Below are 11,940 nucleotides of genomic sequence, written 5' to 3' on the forward strand. Positions count from 1 at the left end.
CACACATGTATAGTTAACTACAACACAACCACACACATGTGTATAGTTAACTACAACACAACCACACACATGTGTATAGTTAACTACAACACAACCACACACATGTGTATAGTTAACTACAACACAACCACACACATGTATAGTTAACTACAACACAACCACACACATGTGTATAACACACTTAGTTCTTTTAACTTTACATCAAATCTATTTTCAAATCATTGTATTTCTTCATACTACAGTACTGTAGGCTATTATGAATAAACTACATCATATTTAGTTATTCTTTATTTCTTTATAAATATTTCACTTCTACAATGGGTCATTTTGCATCAGTAATCAACTTGTCAGTTATTATGAAAATACTGCAAAATACATCACCATTTGCAGCCTTGCTTATCCATAATGGATATCTTAACACCCCAAGTCAATATTCATAAATTATACCCCACTTATTTACAAATGGCAAACTATAATACCCTACAGTAATATTCAGCCCACCCCCTCGATATCGAGGATGGCCGGCCCAAGGGCCTCCTAGGCGTGAATTTGTTAAGGTGTAGAAGTTGTCACCAACACAACAACCACACCCTAAATTAACGAGCTGCATGACCCAGTGTCATGGAATAGTCCGAGAAGACCGGACAGCTCGCCAACTGCACCGGCTAGCCATTACCCCGGAATACGATCCGCAAATCGATTAACATTCAGGTTCCCAATTACTGCTGGGTAGACAGAGGCAAATGGAGTAAAGAAACTTGTCCATAGTTTCACCGAACTCGGGTCCGCTCGCTTGCGAGGCGAGGATGTCGACCATTACACCACAGGTCGCCACAGCTTCATCATTAGACCCACTTGACACACATGCGCGATTTAGAAATTAATGCAGTTCAATGGGACAGCAAATACACAAAAAAATTCCTAAGCAGGAGACGGTCACCTCCAAGCCTGTACCTGCACTTCCAAACAATGGTGTGATACAATACACCGAGTATTGTAGAATTCTTCACGTGATGTACATTTTTTCCTGCACGACAGTTGTAGTGCATCTATGGTAGGGACCGGGAGTGCCTGTGAGTATTTTTGTTAGACGCACACGAACTGAAGCGTGAGAAACACGTCCGTGTGAACACATGCCTTCTCCTGCGGGGAGCTAAAATGTTCACGTGAAGTAGGCCTGAGTAAAGCCCTATGTTATGAACATGTGTGTGTGCGGACTTATTTTCTGCTATTCTCTTATATGCTCACATAATTGTTCATACAGAATGTGAAAAAATTAAATAAAAAAAATATTATCTTAAAGTCTAAAACTAAAGAGAATAAAAATAACTTACATCAGCAGGAGTAAGTGAGGCAGAGGTGTGGGGCTGGGCCAAGCTGTGTTAGTGTTTTAACTTGTTATCTGGAGTAGATATACCGTCCGTATCTTTATTAATTCTGTTGCTCTGTTACACACAATCATTCATACAGAATAAATAAATAAAATAGATGATTAACCTAAGTTCAAAAACATAAAGGGAATAAACATTTCTTACATGTGCGGCAGTTAGCCAACGCTCCCGACCAGTTATAGTCTCACCGTGTTGCAGCTGTTAATAATAAGAGTAGCAGAGGTGGTGTCTTGTATTTAACGCCTTCAGCCTCCAATACACTCTTGTAGTTCACCTTGAAGACTACAACTACTCTTCGTATGTGAGAACCGTGACAGGTAAACTATGACACACAGATACTTACAGTGAGCCATGCACTTCATAGCTGTGAGGATCCAATTAGGAAGGTCATCTGGGTGACCATCAGGGGCCAGCACCACACCCCTCGAGGTCACTCTGGTCATGTTGTGATGCACCCACTCCCCCTCCACCACTCTGGGGTCCAGTATGCACGATGTGTCACCGAACAATAAGCGTTCACACACTGAATCTAACCTGTCAAATACAGTACAGTAAAGACATCTTGTACAGTTTGTTTTTTACCAGTTCAGTCATGTTATATATTTATATAATTTTGTCCTATAAAAAACACTGCACTTTTAATTAGGGGATCTCAGCCGCTCCAGTCCTGTGTGTCTAGTGAACCTATTGCCAACTGCCAATGAAGATTTTTCTTTTATTTTCTTTAACCATTAAGCCCCGGGTGACGTTTCAGAGCATCTGCCTATTTTCCCGCCATATTTTTTATATTATTATTTTTGGAAAAGTTGATTTTTTCCTCGATTTAACCCCGCGAGTGTGTGTGTGTGTGTACTGCCAGCAGCGCCCTAACCCGGGGCTTAAGAGTTAACAGTAAATTTTTTTTATTTATTCCTCACATTCATTAGTACAGTAACACCCCATTTAGAATATGGCATTCTATGGGGTCAATATACCATTGCATATAGGGAGAGGTGTTCCTGATGATGTATTTTTAACCTATGAGATATAAAGCACAGGTGTACCCCAAAGATCCGACCATTAGGATATAGAGGCAGAGCTGTTCTGAATTTGGCAGGCGGTGGCATGGTGCAAATTCTTGTCACCAGAAGACTCTACACGCTGCCCTAACTCATTCCTGCCATCTTTACTCTTGTTTACACTCACTATGTGTCTCTGACTTCATGTTTTTACATTACCTCCGACTTAGTGTGTTACTCAATCATGCTTAACACCCCAGTTCCTCTTGTGCTGGGCAGCTTGATGTGATGTGATAAGGTGTAATAAGAGTGGTGATGGACCAGCAAAGAGTGGTAGAGACTTGAACTTGCCACCCTAGACTGTCCTCAACACAGGTAAATAACAGTCTCAATTTATGCTTTACATTGCTTATTTAAGGCTTATTATGCTTGCTTTATGTCTGCTTGACAGTGTGCAGTAGAGAGACATCAAGGGTAGATGGGAGTTTTTTGAGGATGGCCGGTTCCTCACCCGCTGAATTTGTTCTATGGTCTTATGGGATATTTGCTTCAGTAATTGTTGATTCACTAACCAACAACTTTTCCTATTGTCTATATGCATTGGTTATTGGGGTATGCCTGTATACAGTAAAGTATTGTATATGAAGGATACAGGTATTAATAAACACAGATTATTACAGTAATATATATTTACTAATTAATGAATAACAAATAAGCACTATTGTATCAAGAATAACAGTCGTTTGATGAAAGAGGGTGAGACGCAATGGATGGGAGGGAGGGAGGTGGGAGCCAGTGGATACCATACAGCTCTGCTCTGGCTATAGTTAAGCCATCTCTGCCTCACTGAAATTATGATTTAGGTGGTGAGTGATAATAGAGGTAGTGTGATGATGGAGGTGGTGGTGAGGGAGGTGGTGATGAGGGAGGTGGTGAGGGAGGTGAAGGTGGTGGTGAAGGTGGTGGTGAGGGAGGTGAGGGAGGTGGTGGTGAAGGTGGTGGTGGTGAAGGTGGTGGTGAGGGAGGTGGAGGTGTGGTGGTGGCTGTGGGGAGGTGGAGGTGGTGAGGGGAGGTGGTGGTGAGGTGGAAGGGGTGGGGGAGGTGGAGGTGGTGGTGGTGAGGAGGTGGGTGGTGGGTGGGGAGGGGTGGTGAGGGGTGGAGGTGGTGGTGGGGAGGAGGTGGTGGTGAGGAGGTGGTGGTGAAGGTGGTGGTGGGGAGGTGGAGGTGGTGGTGGTGGAGGGAGGTGGTGGTGAGGGAGGTGGTGGTGGGGGGTGGTGGTGGGGTGAGGGGAGGTGGAGGTGGTGGTGGTGAGGGGGTGGTGGTGAGGGGAGGTGGTGAGGTGAAGGTGGTGGGAGGGAGGTGGAGGTGGTGGTGGTGGGGGTGGTGGGGAGGTGGGTGGTGAGGGGGTGGTGGTGAAGGGTGGGTGGGGTGGTGAGGGTGGAGGTGGTGGTGGTGAAGGTGGTGGTGAGGAGGTGGAGGTGGTGAGGGAGATAGTGGCTGGATTATCAAGGGGGCACAGTGACCAGGGCCTACGAAGGTTTAAGGGACCTATAATGTATGTGTTTTAACTGTGGTCTGGCCTATTAGCCTTCATGTTCCAACAGGGTAAAGGAAAATAATCGATAAAGTTGACAAGAGAGAAATAGATTGCAGTCATAAGTCTAAGTGATTATAAACATTAATTTAGTGCCTGTTTGGTTAGTGGTAAGACATCCTTTGAACCTGACTGGCCAGAAACTAACTATGATTGAGTAGAAGTCACAAGAGACTAAATAATCACAAATGAATACCTTTATTCTTAGACATACTGCAAAACAAATGTAGAGTTTTTATCAATCCTCAAAATAATAAGCAACTGAACCCAACCTACTATTCATACTGTTACCCATAGGTGGCAGCACGCACGGTGTTGGCCTGATGGTAAAACTTAGGGGCCTACGATAAAAAAGTGCCCAGGGCCTACAAAAACCTTAATTCGGCTCTGGATGCATCTCTTGGTAGCACTGCCAAGCTCCAACTGTTGTTCACCACTCATTAGCAAGGGATTTAGTTATTATTTATATGAAAATGTAATTTTATTGTATTTTTTATTATATTTTGGTCGTAAATACGAATGAAATAAGGACGTGAATTGAATTGGGTCCGAAATTAACTAGGGTTTTAAATAAGAAAAGTTGTTGGTCGAACCATTGTTATCGGAGGCTTTACTGTACATTGATTATTTTATGATATAATGAAAATAAAAATACAAACACTTGAATTTAACTTACCACAAATGATGTTGAGGGCTGAGTTAGGTGAGGTAAGGTGGTGCTATAGAGTTACTGGGAGGGACACTACTGGCTCCTGCCTCGCCCTGTACACCATCATCTGCTACAGGTCTTGCTCTTGGCGTTGACGGAGCATTTTGTCCTTGTACGGCTCCCTGTAGCGGTTGAGGCTACTCTGTATTTCTTTAGAAACCGAGGTTGCGTTCACTATCGGGATCGTTAGTGGCAAAGATTTGCAAAGTTTCCTCTACAAGCATAAACCCTTTAGCCAAATGCTTTTTTGTCAACTCGAGTGTGATGGGTGGAACTTCTTTATTGTCCTCTCCTCCTGCAACTGTTCCACCAGCATCAGACCCTCATTAGACAGATCTTCTCTATGGGCCTCTAATAACTCAACCACATCATCTTGGATGACTTCTTCAGAGCCAACATTATTTACAAGTGTCACAATCTCTTGGTGAACTTTATTAATAGTTTCTGCTTGGGGAAAACCTTGAAAGTCGTTGACACACTCTGGCCATATGTTCTTCCACACACCATGCATAGTTGATGGTTTAACTTCATCCCACGACTCAGTTATGTTCTCCACGGCGTTCATCATGTTGAACTTTTTCCAGAAGTCCCTAATTCTTTGTTTATCCTCCCCACCAATTGCTGCTATGGCCTGTTTAAATGTTCTTCGTAGGTAATAGGCCTTAAAGTTTGTAATCATACCTTGATCCATCGGCTGGAGCGAGGCAGTTGTCTTCTTGGGTATATATTCCACTCGTACTTTATCAGAAAGATCATTTGGGTTAATTGGGTGGCTGGGTGCATTATCTAAGAGCAGCAAAGCTTTGTTGGATATATTTCTCCTGTTACTGTACCTTTCAACAGCAGGGGCAAAATAGATTGTGAACCAGTCTTGAAAAAGGCTCATGGTCAACCAAGCTTCCTTGTTTGATTGCCAAATCACTGGTAGTTTAGGCTTGGAGTAACCCTTGGAAGACCTTGGATTTTCAGAATGATACACCAGTAGGGGCTTTAATTTCATATCACCAGCAGCATTTCCTCCCAAATGAAGAGTTAGACGATCTTTAGAAGCTTTAAAACCTGGTGCCGACTTTTCTTCTTTGGAAATGAACGTCCTAGCAGGCATGCGCTTCCAAAAAAAGTCCGGTGTCATCCACATTGTACACTTGTTCTGGTGTGTAGCCGCCTTCAGCAATAATTTTCTTCACCTCTTCCGGATATTTACGTGCAGCTTCTGTATCAGCACTGGCAGCTTCACCGACCATCTTAATGTTATGCAACGCTTCTTAAGCCTTTCAACCCAGCCTTTATTAGCCTGAAGAGGTTTAGCATCAGAACTTACACCTCGTTCTTTCTACAAATCCTCGAACAAACTTTTTGCTTTCTCCTGAATGATCATCGGGCTTAGCGACACATTCCGTGTTGTTTGGTCTTCAATCCACAAATTCAAGTCTTTCCACATTAAGCATCACATCACTTCTATGAAAAACAACGTATGGCAGTTAAAGGAGTAGCCAATTGAGCACTTGACCTAATTTTGTCTTTATTATCAGGTATTGTGCAGACAGGCCTAATGTTTCTACAATCTGGCCAAGGTTTTCTCTCTCACCAAACCTCCGTACAACATCAAGCTTAGTGTCCAATGTAATTCCTTTACGGGATCTTTTAGCACCACTGCTTTCACTTGAACTTGATGGCTGCCTCTTTCCACTCATCTTGAATAAGGGTACACAATAATACAGTCCTTAATACAGAAGTATGTAAGTGTCGCGAGACCAAGTGCACAAGACCGCACGTGAGTTCAAACAGAGCGGGTTGGCGTGGCGAGTGTACAGTCTTGTAGCAACCCCCAAGAAATCCACACAAAATAAATTTTTATAATTTTTTTTTTCTAATAGTAAAGTACCCGGTATTGAAAAAAAATTAACTTATAATATTTTTACCCAATTTCCGTATTGGAGAATTTTTTGTCCGTATCCCAGATATATGGGTCATAATTTACAAAATCCTTAAGAGCGAATTTCCGTAACCCGGGGGGATGCCTGTACCGGTTCTCTTTTAATAATTGTTTCCCAATTGTCATCTTGATTTTCTAGCAGGCCAGAGTGCTTTAGAGCCACAGTGAGGTGTAGAACTATTGGGCTGGAGGTGATAAGAGTGGTAGCTTCCCCAAGGCCGTCACCACCCACGGTTCGGCAAAATCGCCGGTCCGGCCCCGACGGTGCCAGTAAATCAGTGGTCGACCCGTACACAATGCCTTTTAGGAACACATCCTTTGTTATAACCCAAGTATTTCTGTATATGGTAAATATGCCATAGTATATATTAGTGTTGTTACACAGTTTTAAGGTATTGCCACTTGGAAATACATATCACAAGTGCAAAAATTTATTAATAATAAATAAAAAACAAATTCCAAGAAAAATGTATGAAATTTATGGTGGATCAGGAAGGTTGGACCTATATACAGTATACTGTACACGGTAGAAGGGTCATTGGCAGCTGGGAAGTACGAAGGAAAGAAATTTAAGCATAAAAAATAAATTGACTAATGGCACAGAAGGATGAGCAGAGCATTAAGTCAACAGGAAGAAATGAGATGCTTGTGATCACCATCTGTGGCTACCACGTGTAGGGTGTGAAGTGGTGCTGAGTGTTACCCAAGTGGTGCTGGGTGATGAGTGTTACCCAAGTGGTGCTGGGTGATGAGTGTTACCCAAGTGGTGCTGGGTGATGAGTGTTACCAAAGAGGTGCTGGGTGATGAGTGTTACCCAAGTGTTCCACAGTGTTTAACCCTCTCATGGTCTTTCGACACAACTGTTGTTACTAAGCGCTCCTGTGCTAACACGACTCCTACCACTCAGCTGTATCCCACACTGAGAGTAACCCTCCTATAAGCAGAAGGGCCAGAACACTGCACCGGCCCCATCCACCACCTTAGTTCCTCCCACTAGCCTCATGCGCTGGCAGATGCATCTCTAAGGGTCTGGATCGCTCAACCCGGTGTTGACTAATATGAAAAAGTAGTTCCCGCTACCGTCGCAACTTGAGCCGAAAGACTGCGAGGAGGCGAGATTTCCGACCACGGTCAGGAGTACCAGAGGGTTAACTGTTCAGTGCATGGAACCATCTGGTGCTCAGCTCACACACTGTCTACTGCCAAGCTTGTTAAGATGTAAGAGTAGCAGAGAGGAGGACTGTTGTTAGCTTCAGAAAGAAACAAGGTCAAATAATCCTATGAAGCATGCAGAGAGACCAACTGTTAATATAAAACAAAGAAATGGCAGGTAAAGCTTAGTGTAAGTAAGCCTCATGACAGGAGCTACTGGCAAGATAAACAGTAATTAACAGGAATTAAATGAAAAGAAAATTCTGATAACAATATTTATTTTTATAACAATTTAACAAAAGCTACATTACTGGTATGTGACTGGGAATACTGCACTTAAGCTGCCATTTATCATGCTCTGAATCCTAGCCCCGACTTACTTGCCAAGGAGGACGTGTTTCCATACGTCATTTGTTTCAGCCTTGGACAGTTGCTTGGCTACTAGATGGCACTCCTGCATACCTCCACGATCTTTCACCTCATTAACTGCGTTCTCCCCAGAATGAATTGATGCCATCCTCTTGGGCCTGTTCTTGGTGCGCAGTGAACCTTCCCCCTCTCTCCCACCTTCCTCATTCTGGGTTCCTTTGGATGGCTGAAAAATAGAGATGATGATAATAATAATAATGATAATAATAATAATAATAATAATAATAATAATAATAATAATAATAATAAACGGTTTATTAATAGAGTTGCAGCCGGTGGCTGAAAATATACAGACTTACATTTGATTTAGACATAATGATATAATATGCATTGAATACATTTACAGGGCTGTACAGTACATAAATCAGGATTTGTTTATTATTTTAACAATAGATGGGATGGTGCTATTCTTATATCTATCGGTGCGGGCTCTTATGGGCTGAATTTTGTTGTAGCGGCGGACTGCGCGAGGTGGGTGGGGGGCTGCAGGTGGCGATGACGAGGGTGGTGCAGTTGTCCCCTGCCAAACCTTTCCAGTGCTTGGTGGTGGAGGTCACTGAGGGATGGCATTTCCAGGGTGGAGAGAGCGTTGGTGTAGCCGGAGTATTCTGCGCCAAGCATGATTCTGCAGGCCTTTTTCTGTACCTTCTCTAGCTGACGTTGTTGGGTGGAGTTGAGAGAAGACGACCAGGCTGGTGACGCATACGTTAGTTTGGGGAGAATAAAGGCGTTGTAGATGGTCCTCAGCTCTGGCGTGGGTGTCCCAAGTGACCTAAGTCGACGTAGCATGTAGAGATGGTACGAGGCTGCCTTGACTGTGTTATTTACATGGGCCTTCCAGTCAAGTTTGTTGTCTATAGTTACACCCAGGAGTTTGGCAGACTGCACCAGCTGGAGAGGATGGGCACCCACTGTGACTGCGAGTGTTTATCATTACTCGGCTCAATGTCGTCATGTTCTACGAGTGAATCTTGACTGGATTGTGAGCGCTGTGGCTAAGACTTTAAGTAATTTGTTTTTTGTGGAGTTTGATGACAAAGAGTAAAACAGTTATGAAGGAAATGGTATGTCACAATATTGGTGTGACTAACAACTCAACCTCACAACAGGGAACAGGTAGTAGGCAGCTACCAAACAGGGAGGTACTACCGCCTGGGCAGATAGTGGAAGCATAATGTGTTGTCTAATGGTAGACCCTGCTGCCATATGTGACCAAGTCCCAGGTTGATGATCTGACTTTACACTTCATTAAAAAATAAATAAAATAAACAAACATACATTCATATATATATATATATATACTGCATACAGTTGGGTCTCCATTTACACGGTCAATTGAACCCGTGGAGGTCCGCGTAAAACGAGAAATGCATAAATTAAATAACAGAACATTTGGGATTAATTGAATTAGAGACTGGGCCGACCCCCAAACTCCATTTTTTCCCGACATAATACCTACGTTGTAGTAAAAATAACATCTTAATTTTATAATGGTATGCACACATACAGTTGTACCCCACTTAACGCGGTCAATTGAACCCAGAGGGTCCCGCGTTAAGTGAAATCCGCGTTAAGTGAACAACAGAACATATGGGATTAATTCCAATAGAAACCGGCCCGACCCCCAAACTCCACTTTTTGAAGGCACATACCTATGTTGTAGTAAAAATAACATCTTAATTTTATGATGGTACATGCACACAATTAATACTTAAGAGAAATAGAGAAATACAGTCGCCAAGTTAATGTCCATTCAAATAATGGACTCAACTCACTCCCCCTCTCACACTACACTGCCGGCTCTTCCCTCTCTGAGAAATTTTTTGGGGAAAACCACTAAATTTTAATAAATAATACCTCAAACTAAAGTTTAGGAAAATATAATTGACATTGCTGGATTCCTTGTAAGACCAGGAATATTTTGAATATAAATGTCATATATTTTGCACAAAAGATAACATAGTTACCTAGAGAAAAATTTTTATCTAAAAATTTGTAAGTTTAAAGCAAAATATATGATGTTTATATTCAAAATGACCACCAAATTATAAGAATTCCAGCAATGTAAATTATATTCTGACCGGGTAATTTGTATGAATTTTATGAGCTAAAACAAATATCTTCAGTTAATAAAAAAAAAATAATCTTCACGACACTATCTGTCAATCAAAGTACCCCACCTTGCCTCCCCCCCTCTTCCAACCGCGCGGTCAGTCCCAACCCTCCCCCCCACCCCCCACCAATCCTCCCTTCCAGAGTTTTTAACATTTAGTATTAAATAATACCTCAGATTAAAGTTAGGATAATATAATTGACATTGCTGGATTCCTTGTAAGACCAGGAATATTTTGAATATAAATGTCATATATTTTGCACAAAAGATAACATAGTTAATTTGAGAAAAAATTTTATCTAAAATTTGTATGTCTAATGCAAAAATATGATGTTTATATTCAAAATGATCACCAAATTATAAGAATTCCAGCAATGTAAATTATATTCTGACCGGGTAATTTGTATGAATTTTATGAGCTAAAACAGGCAGTCAGGCAGGGTGGGGGTGGGCAAATCTAAAATAGCGTCTCGGGCGGACACTCGCGTATATGTGGAAAAAATCCGTGTTAAGTGAAAGTTCAGCTCTGGCGAGGCACGTATATGATAAAAGCAGCGTTAAGTGAAACGCGTTAGGCGGAAGTGTACTGTAATTAATAATTAAGAGAAATATCAATAATATTAGGTTTTTCAACACTTACGTTATTAGAAAAGCTGGATCGGCACACGTGGATGACGGCTGGTTCCGAGGCAGAGGGCAGATTAGTTGCCCTCCGGTGAATCACTTTCACTACTCACAGAGGTTTGCAGGGCCTCCCTGACAAACCCTTCAAAGTCCATAGCCTCACTGTCACTATCACTGACTTGGGCTGGCTGTGGTTGTGGTGGGTTGAGAGCGAGGAAGTCCTCAATACTACGTTGACGACTAGCATTGATGTTGTCGTGATAGATCTGGATATACGGCTCCATAATTTTCGACAGAAGGTTATTAGACGCTTCATACCGATGCTTGTCTGGGTCGTTGTCAAGGATGAGCTTAATTTTCTCCCCCAACTCAATGATTCCCTTCACACAATCATGGCTTGGTCCAGGTAATTCAATGTTTTTCTCTGGTGGTGGGGGTCCCGCAGAAGCCATTGTGAGTTGTGAGGGGAATAGCGGGCACAAGAGAGAACTGTATACACGGACTGAGAACAATGAGACAGGCCCTGCTAGGTCAGCGACTTCTACCCTCTGGTGGCAGGGTACGTCATGTTACATTAGACCAATCACAGCTAGCGGCAGAGGGAATGCGTGGGTGGTAAGGATGCGTGGCCCAATCACAGTCCGATACATCATATGACGTCAGCAATAACGTAAGAGCGGCCTAATGAGTACCACTCACCGCGGCGCTTCCCAGGTATGGCGTGGAGCGTCTGGACCTCCAGCCACTCACCGCGTAAATGACCAAATTTACCGCATACCATAATTAAAGCATTTACATTCTAGCAAGGCACTACGTAAATGACCAAAAGCGTAAACAAAATCCGTGTAAATGCAGACTATACTGTATACAGGTTGAACCTCCCTAGTCCGGTACTCTAATGTCTGGCACCTCCTGTCGTCCGGCAAAATTTTGGTTTGCCGGATGGCCGCTAGTACCCACCGGCGCTAGTATCCACGGTTCGGCATACCCTCT

At 42.8% G+C, this 11,940-nt stretch overlaps 1 protein-coding gene across 1 annotated transcript; it reads right to left on the reverse strand.

The window, feature by feature from the left end:
- Positions 1–1,542: 1,542 nt before the first annotated feature.
- LOC121862204 (DEP domain-containing protein 1B-like) lies at positions 1,543–8,378 on the reverse strand (the record flags this gene model as incomplete). Its single annotated transcript, XM_042360301.1, is given in 2 exon segments — positions 1,543–1,925; positions 8,162–8,378. Coding segments are annotated over 2 exon segments (426 nt in total). The 3' UTR covers positions 1,543–1,636.
- Positions 8,379–11,940: the final 3,562 nt, after the last annotated feature.

This window comes from Homarus americanus, unplaced genomic scaffold, assembly GCF_018991925.1.
Source record: "Homarus americanus isolate GMGI-L3 unplaced genomic scaffold, GMGI_Hamer_2.0 scaffold25013, whole genome shotgun sequence".
NCBI classification, from domain to species: domain Eukaryota; kingdom Metazoa; phylum Arthropoda; class Malacostraca; order Decapoda; family Nephropidae; genus Homarus; species Homarus americanus.